The sequence below is a fragment of the Theobroma cacao genome, chromosome 2 (assembly GCF_053813885.1).
Source record: "Theobroma cacao isolate CCN51 chromosome 2, ASM5381388v1, whole genome shotgun sequence".
Lineage (NCBI taxonomy): Eukaryota > Viridiplantae > Streptophyta > Magnoliopsida > Malvales > Malvaceae > Theobroma > Theobroma cacao.
The window spans coordinates 17597786-17616128 of record NC_142640.1 but is presented as its reverse complement, the minus strand read 5'-3'; the positions used below and the strand labels follow the sequence as shown (position 1 = coordinate 17616128).

Below are 18343 nucleotides of genomic sequence, written 5' to 3'. Positions count from 1 at the left end.
TTTTTATTTTTTGGGGTGGGAATATAAATAAAAAAAAGTGGCCACGGTATTGTACACGTAGAAGCGTGAGTGTTTCGTGGTCTTGGGCGTGTTGGCCTTTGGACTGTAGCCGAGATGCTTTTCTTCCTTCCACGTCCTTTTTGGACCCCTGGATGCGGGCGACGTTGCTTATTTCTCTTCTCTTCTTTCGTGTTGATAATTTCATTACATCCCCAGATTCTTATGACGAGAAATTGTTTCTTTTTGCAGTGTGGGGGTATTTTTCTTTTGGTCGCAAATTGTTGTTTGCACGTGTTGTCCTACAGTGGACAAGGATCCCCCGCTTACTTCTCTCCATATCCTAAGTTATTTCTCATTTTTTCTTGAAATAAAAAAAAATTTATATTTCGCTTCATTCTTTTTTAGCGGTACTTAATATAATTATTTTAACATTTCTTTTTAGAGGTTAGGAAAACAATTCTAGTATAATTAATATTTTTTATTTTTTTTTACATCGAAATATTTAATTTATTGATTGTTGCATGATTTTAACTAAAATGTGCCTCAAATATAAATCACTAGACTTGTCAGTATGGGACAGGCCCGATGGGTTGACCCTTTTTTTATTAAATATGGGGTGGGTTGGGTCTGAATATTTGAAACCCATTTTATAACCGGGCCTAAATGGGCTAGCCCGTTTGATTAGGGGGCTGACCTGGGTTGGGGCGAGCCAGCTTGACGGGCCAAAAAATTTCTACAGTGCTAGGCAAGTAGGATCCAAGACTAAGAAGCCCAAGCTAAGAGCTTAAGACCCTAACTCCCTCAAGACCCTAACCGTTGCCTAAGTCCTAACCGGCTAACCCCAAATCCCCCTACTGCACGAGCCATCTGTGATCTGTTAGTGGGAGCTGTTTCTGCTGTTGTTCACTTGTTCTGGTCTTGGTTCTGACTTCTCTCGCCGTCTTGCGACTCTCGCCTAAGCTTGGAGGCAATCGATAATAAGCAATCAGCAATAAGCAATCGCCTAACCCCCAGATCCCCAAATCCCCTGTCACCGCTCGAGCCATCTGTTTTTCTATAGCACTGCAGCTGTTCTGGTCTGGGTTATGGTCCTTATGGACTTCTTTCTCTATCTCGCCTAAGGTTGGAGCCAATCGATAATCGACAATCGCCTAATCCCCAGATTCCCAATCCGCTCGAGCCATCTCGCGGTCTCATTTTGCTTCCCAACTATAAAGTTTTTCAACTTCTTGGTTTCATCTCTCAGTTCTCACTCCCTATCCGGCATCCGACCATCGACATTTGGCCATCGGCATCGACGTATCACCCCTGGTATAAGTTATAAACTGACACCCCATCGTCGATATTAACTTCTCAAAATATGACAGCATCTGGTATTAACTTTTTCCAAATGATTTGTCAACTGAAGACAGAAATTGTATTGCCTTTGAAATTCTTACTAAAAGATTTGTTATTTGGGCTATATATGCTTGGACTTTTCGATGATTAATTTTTTGTTTATAAGCTCCCTTGGCCACGGGTGTCTTTGTCACTGTATTTACTTTGATGGCAATTGACAACATTGCATTCTGTTTGGAAATTTGTTTGGTATTATCTTTCATTATAGTGGCACATGGAGGACCCTCATATGTCTATTGCAAATTGAAGAAACACTTTGTAATTTATTAGACCAAATTTGAGTTAAATTCTTAAGATATACATTTTATTTTAAAATAAAAAAGAGCATATGGTATTCTATATTTTAAAGGGAACATGAAAATATGAAATCTAATTTTGATTATACATGGGACAACTAAAGAACCTAAAAGAGAGAAAATATAAGATAATGAATGATAGTGCCTCAAGGCAATAGAATTTGATGTCCCTCTCCTTTCACCTCTCCAAATTAAGAACTTTTGAAGCTGTTTATTCTACTAATTAATATACTTGGTAATCTTATAAGTTGGAGAATAAAATACTTTTATCCATTGACAATACTCACCACCAGTAGATACACTACCTAACAAGGGTGATGATATTGTTAAAAAGGGAAGAAAAAAAAATGAAGAAATACATAAGGGTAGCCTTAACAAATGCACATGTGCTGTTTAAGGACAATAATTCCCAATTTCCAAATCCCAAAATTTAAATAAATAAATAAAATAAATGTAAATATAGATTCAAAAGTTGCATATATTAAACATTATGGCTTATCATTTTGTGATGCATGCTGAATGTACTGTTCTTGGAGTACAGTTTTACCACACTACCACTCTTGCGGTCTTGCCTAGTGCTCTGAGTTTTCTCCTACTTGACCCACTTAAGACTGGACCGATCTTCGGCAGTTCAGGTAAACCTTCGTATACTTTTAATAGTAATTTTGTAGAGAAAATTAAAAATGTTAGAAATGGTTTAATTTTTGTGAATTGTGAATTTGTGAAATGTTAGAAAATGAATTCACCATTGTTTATAATCCAACTTTTGAATTGAATCAACAAGTTTTTATAAATTTTTAATATTTTTTTATTCATGTTTATGCTATTTGAAGGTAACGGTGATGGATCAATCAGTTGAAAACTGTATAAATGTGGATGATGACATGAACATTTTGAATGAGGATGAAATTCCCTCGCAATCTCATATATCTGAATCTGAACAATTGAATAAGAAGGTAAAAAAAGAAACTTCAAATGTTCGGAATTGTTTCACTAAAATAGGCAAAAAGCAAGATGTAGTAGAAAGGGTAACTTGTAATGGTTGTAAAATAGAGTATAAGGTTGGCCCTAAACCCAGTGGCTCTAATTATGACACTTAACATTTGCGTCGTCACATTGACACTTGTAAATTCATTTCCTATTTCAACCCACATCAAATGCTAATGGATTATGAAGGGAAAGTAAGGGCTAGAAAGTTTGATCCTAGGATTTCACGTGACATGCTTGCTGAAGCCATAATTAAGCATGACTTGCCTTATGCTTTTATTCAATATGATAAGATTAGAGCTTGGGCTAAGTATGTAAATCCAGATGTGGTGATGCCTTCTAGAAACACTGCTGTATCTGATGTCCATAGAATTCATTTGAGAGAGAAAGAGAAACTTAAACAAGCCATGGCCAAGGTACCTAATAGAATTTACTTAACTTCTGATGTGTGGACAGCATCTACTTCTGAGGGTTATATTTGTTTGACTGCTCACTTTGTCAATGAAAATTGGAAGTTATGTAGCAAGTTACTCAACTTTTGTCGTATGCCTCCTCCACATACTGGAGTTGAATTAGCTGCTACTATATTTGATTGTTTGAAAGAATGGGGAATAGATAGAAAAGTTTTCTCTCTTACTTTAGATAATGCTTCTGCTAATGATAACATGCAAGGTATCTTGAAAAGCCATCTTCATTTGCAAAGTAGCTTGATTTGTGATGGTGAATTTTTTCATGTGCGTTGTTGTGCTCATATATTAAATCTTATTGTTTAAGAGGGCTTGAAAGCAGTCAATGAAGCATTGTTTAAAATTAGGGAGAGTGTGAAATATGTAAAGGCATCGGACGGGAGGATGAAAAAATTTCAAGAATGTGTTCAACATGTTGGTATTGATGCAGGTGTTGGGTTGCGTTTAAATGTGTCAACTAGATGGAATTCAACATATTTAATGCTTGAGAGTGCAATCAAATATCAAAAAGCTTTTGCTAGCCTCTAGTTTGTTGATAGAACTTATAAATATAATCCATCTGATGAGGAATGGGGGAGAGCGATGATAATTTGTGAATTCTTGGAGCCCTTTTATGAGACCACAAACTTGATATCCGGTTCATCTTATCCAACTTCCAACTTGTATTTCATGCAAGTTTGGAAAATTGAATCAATTTTAAATGAATATTTGCATAATGAAGATGAAATGATCAAGGATATGTCTCAAAGGATGAAAATGAAATTTGATAAGTATTGGAAAGATTACAGTGTAGTGCTTGCATTTGGAGCTATTCTTGACCCAAGGATGAAGCTTGATTTCTTAAGATTTTGCTATTCTAAGATTGATGCTTCTACTTGTCATGAAAAGTTAGAAAATATGAAGACAAAGTTGTACGAGCTCTTTGAACAATATGCAAGCAACACTGGTGCATCAAGTATATCTTCTCACTCAACGAGTAATTTGCCTAAGCAAGCCGGAGGAGGAACTAAACCCAAGGGATTAAAGATCTTTAGTGTAAGTTCTGTGTCTTTCCTTCATCTTATTACATGAGAATTTATGTTACTTTATTTATGTTTTGATAATTATTTTTTTTGTCTATGTATTTAAAAATTGTAGGAGTTCAAAATGTTTCAAAATGAAACAATTTCTATTGCTGGAAAGTCTGAGTTGGATGTTTATTTAGATGAGGCAAAGCTTAATTATGAAGTGTTTGAAGACTTGGATGTGCTTAATTATTGGAAGGATAATGCTAAGCGCTTTCCTGATCTTTCTGTTATGGCACGAGATGTATTGAGCATTCCGATTACTACGGTAGCATCAGAGTCTGCTTTTAGTATTGGTGGTCATGTTCTCACCAAGTTTAGAAGTTCCCTCCACCATGGAAATGTTCAAATGCTTGTTTGCATGAAAAATTGGTTGCATGGCTTTTCTTTAGCTGCTGATGGTATTGTTTATTTTATATATTTTAATGTCTTTAATCTTTACTTGTTAAATTAATAATTTTAGTTAAAATTAATAGTCACTATATTTTTTTTTATGATTATGAATATTAGATGATGATTCAGAGTTGAAAACATCATTGCTGTCCAAACAAGACTCAAATGTTTTGATTGAGGATGAAGATTGAGAAGAATATAAATTAGTTTTGAAGTTTATAAATATTTGATTATATACTTATGTTACATGCTAATGGGATTGTAGTTTGTGTATTTATGTTAAAGATTGAAATTTTATTTATATTTGATGTAGTGTATTTGCTTATTTATGTTTAGTGTAATTTATTTGTTTATAATATGTTTTTATTATTCAATTTATGTATTAAATTATTGTATAATTTTATTGATAAAAAAGTAAAAAAAAATAAAAATGACTGACCTAGCCCGACCCATGGGCTAACAAGGGGTGGGCTGGGCTGAAAATTTTATAGCCCATATAAAATATGGGCTGGCCCGGCCCAGCCCATATTTTTCCAACCCACAAGGGCCTGGGCCGGGCTGGCCCATATTGACAGGTCTATAAATCACTAACAATGTATAGTTTCTATACACTATCAATTCACCAAAATATACCACCTTATCAATGAAATAAAATAAAAAAATTTTGAACTTAAAATTAAATATTAAAAAGTTTATACTATTAATTAAATAATAAATAAAATATTTTCACTTTTTTATTTCTCTCAATCCTTCTTTTTCTTGTTTTCTTTTTTTCATCTTTCTCCAACTTCATCATTATCTTCTTCTTCCATTAAAATTAGATTTTGCAAAATTCGATAACTTAAAGAGCAATTTTTATACTCTTTTCTTATTCTCCTGAAATTAGGGGTAGGCAGCGGTCGGTTGTAACAAGGCAACCGACAACAATTGTTGGTTATTTCAATCGACAGTTACAATTGACAGTTGCAACAGCAATCGTCGATGATGCCAATAAGCTTTGTCATCGAGGGACTCCCTTTCCCCCAAATCGATCGATAAACGACAAGCATATTGTTTTTTTATTTTGGAAGTAAAGACTATCCTACCCTTCATTAACCCTCCCTTAATCCAGCAGCCAAGTTTCCCCTTCCAATCCCCCATCGACAAAAACCCCTAATTTTCACTCTTCCTCTCCTACTAAACTCACCTTATTGACTCACTCATTCATAGTCCATCCCTTTGTTATTGTTGGTGTCACTCTAATTTGTTGCCAGCCACCTATTTTAGCAAGGTAAACCGTAGATTTTTTTTTCTTGCTACTGGTTTTGTGAAAATAACAAGAGAGATAAAAGCTTGACAGATTATGAATATTATTTTTTTTTGTTAAAATTCATGCTAGAGAGAAAATATGTTAGAGGTTATGAGTATTATATGTTGTTTTTTGCTTCTAAAAAATAATATTAATGCAAACAAAAATAATTCCCAAGGATTAGAAAAATGATAGGTTTGATTTTTAGTTTTCGGGAATTAAATTTTTTTCTCAACCATAAATTATTTCAATCTTAGTTGACATTAAACATTTCAAAGAGTTTAAGGTTTAGAATTATTATTTGGATAATTAATTAAAATGATTTGATGCTAGGATTAAACATTAAGAATTATGTTTGGGAATTAATGTTTAGAATTATTGTTTGGATTTTTAACTAGAATTATTGGTAATATGTTAAAATAACTATTTATAAGAAGTTATATAAAAAACTATTTACAAATAAATAAATGGACCTAAAATAACTATTTATAAGGGGTTATATAAAAAAGCCCAAGTCCAACAACAAAAAAGGAGCCATTTACAAAGGGTTGAACAAAAAAAAAAAGCCCAAATCAGTCCAAGTCAACCAAAAACAGCTCAAGTTAACCCACTTTAAAAACTGATTTAAAATAGACCAAACCAAAATCGGTTAAAATCGATCTTTTACACGGTTCGGTTTAGGCAGTTTCAAGGGTAAATTTTTTTGGTCGATTTTAGAAAAAATCGAACCAAAAATCGAAGAAACTGAATTGTACTTTTCCCTATCTGAAACCTTAAAAAGAGAGATGGAGGAAACAAAATTCAAATAAATAATGTTATTAGCAGAATCTTATAAGTCAACAATTTTTCTTCTAAATAACAAGCTTAAGTCGAAAATTGTTCTTTTCCATAGGCATTAGGGTTTTTTTTCATTAAATACAGTCATAAAACTCTAAATTCCTATCAAAACCAAATTTCTTTTGAGATGTTACTTAACCATTTTTGTCAAATCTAAAATGCTAATAAGTTTAAATTTGAGATGTTAAATCAAATTACATGCTTTTTGGTATTTGAACCAAAATTATTACTCAGGATATGTTACATAACCATTTTATTTTTTAATTAAATCCTATATTTTTAAGATTTTAAATGAAGATCGGTCAATTTTTATATGAAATGTTACTAACCATTTTAGAAAGGGCTTCAAAATCAACATATTTGAGTGAAAGTGAATAGTGGGATATGGCTTCTAGGAAAAGAAAATTTTTTGGCTTAATCATATTACTTAGATGCAAAATTATTGACTAAGGAAAAGAAATTTTTTTTGCTTAATCATGTCACTTAGAAGCAAAATTATTGACTTAATAAAATTCTACTAATAAGTTGATTTATTTGAATCTTGTTTCCTTAGTCTACTTTTTTGAAAAGTATGTTTCCTAAATTTCTCTTAAGGTTTCAAAAGACTAAGAAAATAATATAAAAATTACTCTTGAAGTTGCACAATTTTGCAAAACCTAACTCTAATAGATAAAGAAGATGATGGAGTTGGAGAGAGAAGGAAAACAAGAAAAGAACAGTTGAGATATAGAAAAGTGAAAATATTTTATATTTTGTTTAATTAGTTATTATAAACTTTTTAATATTTAATTTTAAGTCTCTAAAGTTTTTTATTTTACTTCATTAATGAGATGGCATATTTTGGTGAACTGACAATGTATAGAAGCTATATACTGACAGTACATCAAATATAAACCCTAAATATAAATCCTTAGTTAATTGGTTGTTGCATGATTTTCTTAGTAGAAAATACTAAATTTTAAAATGATCCAAAATCTTTTAAAAAATAATCATCTTGTATATTACTAATGATTTAAAAATATTTATATCTTATACAAGTTTTAAAATGATTTAAAAAAACTAAATCAAACTTGAAAGGTTCGAAATTGAAATAGTCTGAATTTAAAATGGTCTTAACTTGAGACTCCTCCTGAATTCAAAATGATTCAAACGTACTGGATTGACTCATTTACTAAGCCCTTGTTTAGTCTAACTTATTTTCAATTTATCTATTTTTTAAAAGTACAAGTTGAGCTAAATAGTATTTTGTGAGAAGCTCTTAAAAAAAATAGCTTCTTGTAAAGAATAAAATTAAAAAAAGCTCCAAATAGGAGCTTTCTCTTATTTTTTTTTTAAAAACATGCCAACTTCTTAGGAGAGTTATTTTTTTTTTCAAAAATATCCTTTTTCAAAAAATACCTCCTCCCTCTCTCCTTGTGATCCCCCTCTTCTCTTTCCCTTTTTGGAAATCATCCTTCTAGGGGTTTTTTTTTGTTTATACAAAAATTAAGGGAAAAGAAAACTTAAAATTCAAAATTGCAATCAGATATTATTTCTTCTTTTTATTTTTGCTTTGTTTTTCAGTTTATTTTCTATCGTTCGTTTTTTTTTTTTGCTTTGAAAACTCTCTTTATTGTTTGATATATCTTAGTTTATTATTTGATATGACAATTATGTGATGTTTATTTGTTCTTTAACTTCTTTTTGGTGTATATAAATTTGTTGATTATAATTGAAACAAATTAGTCAAATAAGTCAATGATTATTGACATAAATTAGATGAAAATTGAAAAGTTAATACTTGTATTCGTTTGTAATAACTCAGTTTTAAAGATTTTTTCTTTTAGGTATAACAATATGTTGCACTACAAGAAAATTGAAGTAAACTTTAATTCTTAGCAGTGAATTCCACATTTAAGCAAACAGTATCCAATAGATGATGTGTCACTTCTTGACAAAATAAATAACACATTAAAACATGAGAAAAAAAAATAAAAGCCCAAACTTTTTGTTCATGGAGGGAAACTTTGTTAGTGAGGACATTAAGACCTTGATAGACTTGCATGAAATTAGGAAAATGAGTTGCCAAATCAATGGATGAATGTGATTTTTCTGACATAGTTAGATCAATTATTAATACCAACTTAGGTTCTTTTCCTTATATGTAACATCAATTTTGTTCAGCTCCAACAGTCATAAATTTCAAGCAAATCTTTAAAAAATTACAACAAATATTTTTTTATATTCTTCTTTTATCTTTCAGCAATTCATAATATTATAGGGAAAATTATATGTTTTTCATACTCATCTTTTTTTATTTGATTCAATTATTTTTTTTGATTTATTAAATACCCTTTATAGTAATTTTAATCAAAATTAAAGTTTATATAAGTTGTTTTACCAAACAGTTTATTTATAAAAAAGAGTTTATAAAAAGTAAATTTACCAAATAGCTTTCATTTAATTTTAAAAACTATTATTTTTCATAAGAATTTTATCATCGCTTTTAAGCTAAAAAAAAAGTCTATCCAAGCATACTCTAAAAAAAGTTTGAATTCAAAATCTATTGCTCTGACACCAAATAAACCCGGAAAGAAAGAAAAAACTTGTAAGAATACACATTTTATTCCACTTTGTTTGATCTGGCTGCCAAACTTTGTTTGATCTGTCTTCAAGCTCTTATTTTGTTTTTTGTTAAAACTAATCATTGCCAATCAACCTTCTTTTGGTCATTGTTGTTATGATTTTAGAAGGAGAAATCAATATTGAAACTCACAAAATAAGCATAATATTGTTTCTCAACTTTATGAAAATTGGAAAGATTGAGGGAAAAATAGGTAGGAAGAAATTGATTTGATGGAAGTAGTCTGTTTTTATCTTAAAAGTAAGTAAATTAAAAAAAAATTTAATTTGATTGGAGGGTATAAAAATATGATCCTATAGGCAGTCCTTGTCTCGCAATTTTGTCTAACAGATTATCATGTCTTCTCTGCAATTCTTCCATTAAGCCAATCATGACAAAAAGAGATAATCATGCGCAGATATGAGGCCTTGCATATTTTTTCCGCAAAAAGGGTCAGAATCCATGTAATCTAACAAATGAATTTGCTTATTAAAGCAAATCTTACATTGGTGTAAGCTCACAATTTATATGCTACTTGTCCCATCAATGCTAGGACCTCATTTGTTTTATGATGAATTCATGATAATATAAGTCAACCTTTTATCATACAACCAAAGAAAGAAAATTTTAATACATACCACCAACTCTTGTAAACTTGCTATTCAACTTAGAGATTGCCAAATCCTCCTAATTTGAAAGACAAGCAGGGTCTTCCTTTTAATGTTGTCATTCTCGTGGAAGCATTCAAGCTAGGTTATATCAGTCAGTTAGTCATGGGCCAACGTCAAGGTGTTATTCTTGCGTATAAGAGTCATTCTCATGACTCATGGAACCTTTTGATTTTGCAGAGTCAGGAAATGTGAAAAGGTGTGAAAGGAAGAATTACACATCCAATCTGAAAGAGGGAATAGAGGCTCCGACATTGCAAAATGGTCGGTTTCTTTTTTTTGTGAGAAAGCAATTATCGAAAAGAGTGGAAAATTATAAAAACCTGGAATCATGATTTGAATGATACGTTCATCTCCTCATCAGCAAAGCAAGAGATGGCCGAGTTTGTTTAAGGCGCCAGATTAAGGTTTTGGTCCGAAAGGGCGTGAGTTCAAATCCTCCTCATAACCTGAGGTAGCCTTCCCTACACTCCACCAACTTATCGGGTCAAACCAAAAATTTTAATATACCCTTTTTCTCCTAAAAACCAAGCATTTTCTTGTTGAAATATTAAATTTTAAATTTTAAACTTTAAACTTTAAATGCAGAGTACAAAACCAGGCATCACTTGGACTGAAGATGCCTTCCATTGACAAGTTGAAACATTAAACTGAACAGAGGAAAAATGAAAATCACATAATCCAAAAAAATCTTTCTTTTTCTTTTCTAGCTTAAAACAAAATTAAAAGACTTGTCTGATATTGATGTTGATCCTTGAAGTTCTTATGTATTCTAAATAACAATGATCATCAATATGCAAAAACTGTGATTCAAGTGGAGTGACTTCAGCATTTTCTTCATCTGTGAATACACGAGGCACACCTGCAAGAATGAAAATCAATGGAGTTTTTTAATAGGTTATTAAAGATGCTTGAGGAGAAAACAATCAAAATCACATAAATGGATAAAGTTCATAAATTGCCCTCTACTATGAACTGCTCATGTTAAGAGCTCTTATAGGTAAAAGTTGTAGCTGATATTCCTTGTTACCAGTATATATCTGTAGCTTATTTGCTATTTAAGGATTCCATTGATCATCTAGTATAAGCAACCAAACACATATCTTAGTTCCGTATTTGTCTCTCCCATTGGTATCTGTAGCAAAAAGGAAGCACAGAATGTACTTCTAGAATGCAAACACCAAGTATACCTAGAACAATTTTCATTGCATCATTGAATTGCTATTTATGGGTAGATTGACTTTATCATCTAGTTCAAGTCCAGAGCAAATTTCAAATTTTACTATTATTAATAGTCCATAACGAAGAAAATGAGTGAAACGTGAAATCTCACCATGAAAGCATTCCCTTGCCTCTCCTGCCATGAGTACAACATCGCCACTTCGGAGAAACATTGCTAACGGTTCATCCTGTCTAGACTTTCCTCCCAGAAGGAAAATAGCTTTGCAGCCCAAACTGAGAGGGAAAATAAAGTCAATAATCAAAAGGATGCTTACTTGAAGCCGCACCACCTCCCTCTCACTTTCATCCTTCTCATTTGGAGGGAATAAATAAAGTAGGAAAAAGCAAGTTACCTCATGCTTACAATAGGTTTACTCCAATCCGCTTCCATGTCATCCAGGTGACCACCAAGTGTATCGCCTGGAAAAAGAAAAAAGAGTTTAACAATCAGTGAGGACTTTTGTCCAAAAGGTGACATTGTCAATAATCACTAAGTTTCAATAAATCCATAGTTAAAACCACAACACTCAATATATTTCAATGTCAAAGAGACAAGTTCAACCAAAATTGTAATTTACAATTATCCAAAGCGTTAGAAGATATTTTATTCACTTTACTCCTAAAGTAACCAAACTCTAAAAAATTTGCAGACAACTTGAGAACATTTACAAAATAAAATGAAATATGAGATTTATCAGTATGCAACCATTTATATCCTATGAGTACCTAACCCAAAATAGTTGACAATTGCAGCTTCTGGCCGGAACTCTTCTCCAATAGGCATTGCAGGCTCAGCCATTCTTTTAGCTAGTTGACAGAGTGCATCAGGAATTTTGTTATATGGTAGAGACACATCATAGTTCCGCTGCACCATGAACAAATTTAATTTAGAAATCAATCTGAAACAAGGAACCTACTTTCAATCTCAAAAAAAAAAAAAAAAATGGCGCACATTTCTCAGGGTTAAGACACGAGGAGCATGATCAGAAAATTGTCAATCTTGAATGATACCTTATGATACTTTCAAATAGGTAACAAGGAAAAAAGTTTCTGTGCAATAAACGTTGAAAATGATCCTTCTGTCACAGATCTAGGAACCTACAACTAAATCTAATTCAACCAACTACCTCTAATTGAAGAACCTTCAAATTCTATCCACTGGCTGTCCGATCAATATCATCTTCTCTAATTTATACAGTCAAGAAACTCGCCAAAAGAGATACAAGGAAGAAGGCCCAAGACTAAATAAGTGAATACCTACCTTGGACCAGTCAAATTGTAGGCCAAGGGTACTCCACCGTAACTTTCGCAGCAAAACAGAAGCAGAAACTGATTTGCAACTCTTTGCCCTAGATCGAGCAATGTCTTCCTCGTAAAATTTCCACCTATGAGCATCTCCATTGCTCACGGAAGCACTTGATTCAGAATCCAAACAATTGTCCGATCCTTCCTCCTCAACAAGTACTTTACCTTCCTGTGCCGCAACAAACAGGTTCCGTATTGGCCCATAAATGGCATTATGATTTGTTCTGTTGGGAGGCTGCAGAAACTTCCTTAAACTTGCCCTTATCCATTGACATTGTTCCTCCACGGTCAATGCCCCGGGAATAAAATAGAACCCTATATTTTAGATCAATTCATCAAAAAAGAAAAAAAATTCAAATTTCTTCTCTAGTTTGGAACTCATTAAATTCAAAGGAAAAAAAAAAAAAAGATACCAGGGCGATCTTCCAAGCGAAAAACTGGACGATTAAATCCACAATTGACAGCTACAATTCCTGGAGGAAGTTCGCCTTTCTGATTGTAGGACTCTGAAATGGATTTCGGATCCAAAACCTCTGACAAATCGACTTGTTGAGGTTGCTTCTTCCTGAGAAATTCAAATAAAATCATAAATCAGGACAAAAAGCTTTTTTTTTTCTTTTTTCCAGTTTAAGTGAACTACATTTGAGATAGAAGCTGAAAAGTTAGGTACTTTTTGGAGGATTTGGAATGCTCCTCGTAGTAAAGCTTGTATTTCTTCTCTGCTTTCCTGAAAGCGGTCCGTTCCGCATTGTCACCGGCTCCGTCGGATCCGTACATCTATCCTGAGCCGGTGAGTTAACTGAGAATCAGTCGAAGTAAACCCCTGATGATTCAAGATTAGGGTTTTATCTAAGATTTCATAACCGATTTGATTTTATTTTACCCCAAATGATTTAAGATTAGATCAGGTGCTCTCGGGACTACTGGAAGTTAGTTATGTAGTTCAGGGGACATCCTCCGTTTTGTCGACTTATCTTCCATGATGCCGGCGAAGTGGTTCGGGCACTCAACTTTCTTCATGTCCACAAAGCTGAAAAGACAATAAACCCTGACTAACTATTTGTCATTATGGAGGGCAATTACGTAAAGTTGAGGTGGCTGGAGCATGAGGGCCCGGATACGCGAAAATTGGGGGCGCCTATAGCAAACCAAACAACTGACGGGGAAAAAATCTCGTTAATTGAAGGGGCGGTGCCCAGCTATATAAATAACGCAAGAAAAGGAATTAACCGGAAAAAGGAAAAAGGATCAGAAATGGCGTGCAGGACGGTATTGCGTTCCATTTTCGTAACGGAGCCGTGGAGGCCTCTGCATCGAAACGGGAATTTCCGTTCTCTTAAAACGTTGAGGAGCTTCGGAATTTCTGCTGCGAAAAGACGGAGCTGCGGAGGTCACGGGATGGTTGTTAGGGCTCGAGACATTCATTTTTGGAAACGGACTCAGAAACTGAATTGCTCTCATAATGAAACGCCGTCGTCTTCGACGTCGGAGGAGGGTGACCTTGATCAAGGCCCACCTCAAGAAGCTGTTCTTAAAGCAATTTCAGGTTCCCTTTTGGAGCAGACTTGTTTTGATTTTCTCTTCTCTCTCTGGGAGTTGTTTGTTGGGATACATTATAGTTTATATCTGGTTTGAAGTTGGTTAATGAGTTGCTGAGAAATGGATGAATTAAGGATTTTTGATAGATTGATTGTTATACCTGGCTTAATTAAAAAAGGGTTGATGTTGCTTTATTAGTTGAAAAAATAGAACCAAATGCCTAAGAAAATTATATTTGCCAAGGAAATAAATGATTAATCAATCCACATTCTGGTTAGCAGCATCAAAGTCAGAAACTTTTAAGCAATAGTATGAAGGAGCTATTTCCTCTTTAAAGTTAAATAGAAGAATGCTTCTTTAGAAATCTCTCTGGATTATGTATGTGGACATGGTTTTTTTATCAGTTTACGAATTGGAATTTGATGCTTGCTTGAATCCTTGCATGTTAGATTGTCCTTTTCCATCTATCAGTCATGTCTTTTTCTTCAAGAAGCCTGTAAGATTTTATTGACTTAACTTTTGGTTTTGGAATTCAGAGGTTTCAAAGACAGAAGGGAGAGTTGGGCAAACCACAAATGTGGTCATTGGTGGTACAGTAGCAGATGATTCAACTAATGAATGGCTTACTTTGGATCAGAAGGTAAATCATATGCTCTCCTAATTTCCAATCCTCTCAAGGGGTTTCAGACAATATCCTTTCCATTGCTTATAAACTGAACCTGAAGTGGTTAAATTCATTTCACTTGGAGATTCCGTTGATTTGGCTGTCTGTGGTACATGCAGCGTGTTAGACTTAAGATGCTGAAGGCTTTGAGATTGTTTGACTGCTTAATGATTTTTTTAACTTGTCAGGTCAACTCATACCCAACAGTTAGAGGATTTACAGCTATTGGAACTGGAGGTGATGATTTTGTGCAAGCTATGGTTGTTGCAGTGGAATCTGTGATACAACAGCCGATTCCTGAGGTATCTATACTCATTTTTACTGGTGGAAATCAATTATTGATTGAGATGTTCATTTATTGGTGCATTTGAATATAATAGTAGAGTAAATTTTGAGGTATTAGTTTATAAGTAGATGAACTTAGGTGTTGTGTGATAATTAAAACTACCACTGTTGGAGCGGATGGAAACAATGATATCTCGTCTTGCTAGAATATCTGTGTAGAGCTCTTCTGGACTTCAATTAGTGATAGTTTTATGTATAAGTCATTGTAGGGAGTATGTGGGAGCATAACATAAGCAAGATTTCAACTAGACAGACTTCTGTGAACTGTAGATGGATTACCCCGTTCATATTGCACATTTGAGGCTTTCATATAACAAGTGATTGCCCACCAGATAAATTGGAGCTCTGGGAAGTGCATTATATTAGCTAAGTATTACATAACAGGCAGTTTTTGACCAAAGAAAGAATTTGGAAAGTTCATAAAACATTGAAGGATTCAATGGGGCTTTTAGGCTCCATTTGTTTGATTTGAAATGGATTTTTAGGCATCCATTTCCTCATTTTCTGGTGTTTGGTTGTCAGAAATTGGCTTGGTCAAAGGAAGATGTCTTCCTAGTCAAAGGCAAAAAACTCATTTTGGGGGAAATTGTCTTTCATTTTAAAAAAGCAGAAAACAATTTCTGAAGTTAACAACAGAAGACCCCAAACACCCTAAATGTTTCACTCTCTTAGCTCATTCACCAAACTAGCTGAAACCACCGCCTCCTTCCCCTTCATCAGTGAGAGCTTTTCCTTTTTCCTTCCTTTCCTCTTCTCCCTCCCCTCTTATCTGCTCTTTCCACAGCCTTCAACCTCCTTCCCTCCATCCTCTTTACCTCAGCAAGCAAGCTTGCTTCCTCTTTCCCTCTCCCTTGTACTCTTCTATTACCCTTCTCATTCTCTTTCTATAGATCGATGGGAACCGTTTGGAATCCCATCTCGGAAAGTCACAGCCGTGAGTTGTGGCCCATTTTGAGACCCCTATTCTTATGTTGTGCCGCTGATAAGTCCTCTGCCATCAAGCTCAAAATTGCAAGCCATTGCTTCATTCCTCCACTGCCAAGAACTGATTCTTTTCTATTTTTTTAGAATCTGATGTCCAATGTTAATTTATGTGGATATTTTGAGTGGGTTTTTATTCATAAACCTCTGACTTTTAGATTTTTGCATGAGTTTCATTAATTTGTCAGGGGGATTTTTTTTATTTGGTTAAATTGATGATACTAAAATTGGTATTATTCAAGTTTTTAAGATCTTGATATTCTTTGTCTCATGGTGAAGAGCCTTTGATTACTCTTAATCCAGCAAATTTTAATTTACATGTTTTCATTTGGATGACAAATTTGTTGACATTTTGTAATTTGATAAACTTGGCTAATAAGACAAGGAGTTTGGGGGTATTTCGGGTTAGAGAGAGGTTTAAACAGGGAGATGAAAGAAAGAGAAGAGAAAAGGAGAAAGAAAATGTTGGGTGTTTTTATTGGAAACAAACACCAGAAAATGATTTTTGTTGTAACCATCCAAACAATGGAAAATGGAACTTTTTCTAGAATTATCTTGGTGCAGGAGTATTCTAAAATATATCTAATAGTTTATCTTAAAATGTTTTCTTTTATGTTTACTGTTTTACTATAATTATTAGTTTGGTATCATGTTTTTATTTTATTAAGTGAACATTTGATTAGCATGTGATCTTTTAATTAGTTTGAATGGCTTGGATTAGCTGGGGCTTACTTATATCCAAGGACTAAGATTGAAAGATGCCATAACGCTAGTATAAATAGTCTCTTTAAACCCGTTAGGTGGCTTTATTATTTTGGATTATTTTTCTGACAAATTTTCTGTAATTGTAAACCTAGTATCTTGTTCCTACTGCAATTTTACATCAATTCTAATCTTCACTCTGCTTTTCTTTCCTGTTTTGGTTTTCTTTTTATTGTTTCTACTTCCGCACTACATCATATCTTCTAGGAAAATTTTTTATTTTGTAGAAGTTGTTTTCGATTAAACAAACATAGCCTTAGAAACCTTCAGTTCAGATTAAATCAGCAACCAATGAAAATTGAGTATAAACTCATAGTCCTGTGGAACATCTGGATGGTAGAGAGTAACTGCCAGCATAAGTTTGTTAAAATGAATGACCGTTGTGGGTCTTTTGTGAGGTGTTTGAATAAATGCTAAATAATTTTTGTCGGGAAGAATAGATTTGTTTAGACTAGATTTGGCATTCGTCCTACTTTAGGTGTTGGATCTCCTGTCTTGGTTAAGGAGTTCAAGGGAAGAAACAAGCTAAAAGTATGATCAATCATGATGACTAGTTTGAATTTTTTTTATTCCTTTCATGGAAAGATTTTGCCTCTGGAAATGACTTAAGATCACTATTGAAATACAGCTTACTCTTTCCATTTTTCAGCTTTCTTCTTCTTTATCAAGAAGTTGTATTATTTCATCCATGGAAACACAAATGCCTAACAATATTTCATAACAGGGTCGGGTGAGGCAGAAATTATCATCTAGGGGAAAATATGTATCTGTCAACATTGGTCCTGTTCGAGTTGTTTCTAGTGAACAGGTCCTCTCTCTCTCTCTCTCTCACACACACACACACACACGCACTGGCATCCGCAGACGTGCACAGTCACGCACACACACAAAACCAGATATAAGAATCGTTTCCTCTACTTTCGTTTTCCTTCTAATATATATAAGAATTGCTTCAAGTAACAGAGAGTTGTACTTAACTCTGATTGAAATTTGTTGTGCTGTTCAGGTTCAAGCTGTATACAATGCCATGAGGAGAGATGATCGAATGAAATACTTCTTGTAATGTGATCCTCATTCTTGTTTTGTGTAGAATGTGATCATGCAGGGCAGTATGATTGCCCTTTTCTTCTTCCTAGGTTTCTTTTGTCATCTCTTTCTCAAGTAGTCAGTTTATTATCTTTGATTAACCAAAAGGCACACGCATAAGCAAAGGAATCATCATTGAAATCAATCTTGTATTTGTCTCTTTGGTAAGCCATGTCAATCTGTATCTGATGATGTATATGATATTTAGTTGTTAATCAGAAATTAGCCATCAAATAACATATTTCGTTCCCCTCTTCAGGCCATGTACATCCTTTTTATTGATGACATAATAAGGTGTTTTTTCCCTTTTGCCATTTGTTCTCTAAATTATGAATTCATGAAAAGATGATTAATCATTCATAATTAAACACCCTTTTAGTGATGACAAGAAAGGAATTTAGAGTACATGAATTCATGAAAGGATTTTTAAGCTCTATTCT

The 18343-nt window shown here is 33.6% G+C and overlaps 3 protein-coding genes across 3 annotated transcripts; 2 read left to right on the top strand and 1 right to left on the bottom strand.

Moving 5' to 3' along the window:
• Positions 1-3730: 3730 nt before the first annotated feature.
• On the top strand, positions 3731-4796 carry LOC148764121 (zinc finger BED domain-containing protein DAYSLEEPER-like). The gene is made up of 3 exons (XM_088803540.1): positions 3731-4183; positions 4286-4613; positions 4723-4796. Exons 1-3 carry the CDS (start codon positions 3731-3733, stop codon positions 4794-4796), a joined length of 855 nt encoding a protein of 284 aa, XP_088659666.1.
• Positions 4797-10534: 5738 nt separating this feature from the next.
• On the bottom strand, positions 10535-13513 carry LOC18609001 (oxidoreductase, 2OG-Fe(II) oxygenase family protein). Its single transcript, XM_007043951.3, has 7 exons — positions 13197-13513; positions 12940-13091; positions 12483-12841; positions 11948-12086; positions 11575-11641; positions 11334-11455; positions 10535-10862 (listed from the first exon to the last, which is right to left on the bottom strand). The coding sequence occupies exons 1-7, from the start codon at positions 13301-13303 to the stop codon at positions 10723-10725; spliced, it is 1086 nt and encodes a 361-aa protein (XP_007044013.3). The 5' UTR covers positions 13304-13513; the 3' UTR covers positions 10535-10722.
• Positions 13514-13662: 149 nt separating this feature from the next.
• LOC18609000 (phosphoribosylformylglycinamidine synthase) lies at positions 13663-18142 on the top strand. Its single transcript, XM_007043950.3, has 5 exons — positions 13663-14072; positions 14602-14705; positions 14918-15031; positions 17542-17625; positions 17824-18142. Exons 1-5 carry the CDS (start codon positions 13781-13783, stop codon positions 17878-17880), a joined length of 651 nt encoding a protein of 216 aa, XP_007044012.1. The 5' UTR covers positions 13663-13780; the 3' UTR covers positions 17881-18142.
• Positions 18143-18343: the final 201 nt, after the last annotated feature.

What these genes read in the sequence shown, in the direction of transcription:
- LOC148764121 (XM_088803540.1), top strand. Translation starts at nt 3,731, where the DNA reads ATGATAATTTGTGAATTCTTGGAGCCCTTTTATGAGACCACAAACTTG. An exon ending in AGGGATTAAAGATCTTTAGT is followed by an intron (nt 4,184 to 4,285) that starts GTAAGTTCTGTG and finishes TAAAAATTGTAG; the next exon opens with GAGTTCAAAATGTTTCAAAA. An exon ending in CTTTTCTTTAGCTGCTGATG is followed by an intron (nt 4,614 to 4,722) that starts GTATTGTTTATT and finishes TATGAATATTAG; the next exon opens with ATGATGATTCAGAGTTGAAA.
- LOC18609001 (XM_007043951.3), bottom strand. Translation starts at nt 13,303, where the DNA reads ATGTACGGATCCGACGGAGCCGGTGACAATGCGGAACGGACCGCTTTC. An exon ending in TACAATTTGACTGGTCCAAG is followed by an intron (nt 12,087 to 12,482) that starts GTAGGTATTCAC and finishes TTCATGGTGCAG; the next exon opens with CGGAACTATGATGTGTCTCT. An exon ending in GGCAAGGGAATGCTTTCATG is followed by an intron (nt 10,863 to 11,333) that starts GTGAGATTTCAC and finishes TCATTCTTGCAG; the next exon opens with GTGTGCCTCGTGTATTCACA.
- LOC18609000 (XM_007043950.3), top strand. Translation starts at nt 13,781, where the DNA reads ATGGCGTGCAGGACGGTATTGCGTTCCATTTTCGTAACGGAGCCGTGG. An exon ending in TGTTCTTAAAGCAATTTCAG is followed by an intron (nt 14,073 to 14,601) that starts GTTCCCTTTTGG and finishes TTTGGAATTCAG; the next exon opens with AGGTTTCAAAGACAGAAGGG. An exon ending in TACAACAGCCGATTCCTGAG is followed by an intron (nt 15,032 to 17,541) that starts GTATCTATACTC and finishes ATTTCATAACAG; the next exon opens with GGTCGGGTGAGGCAGAAATT.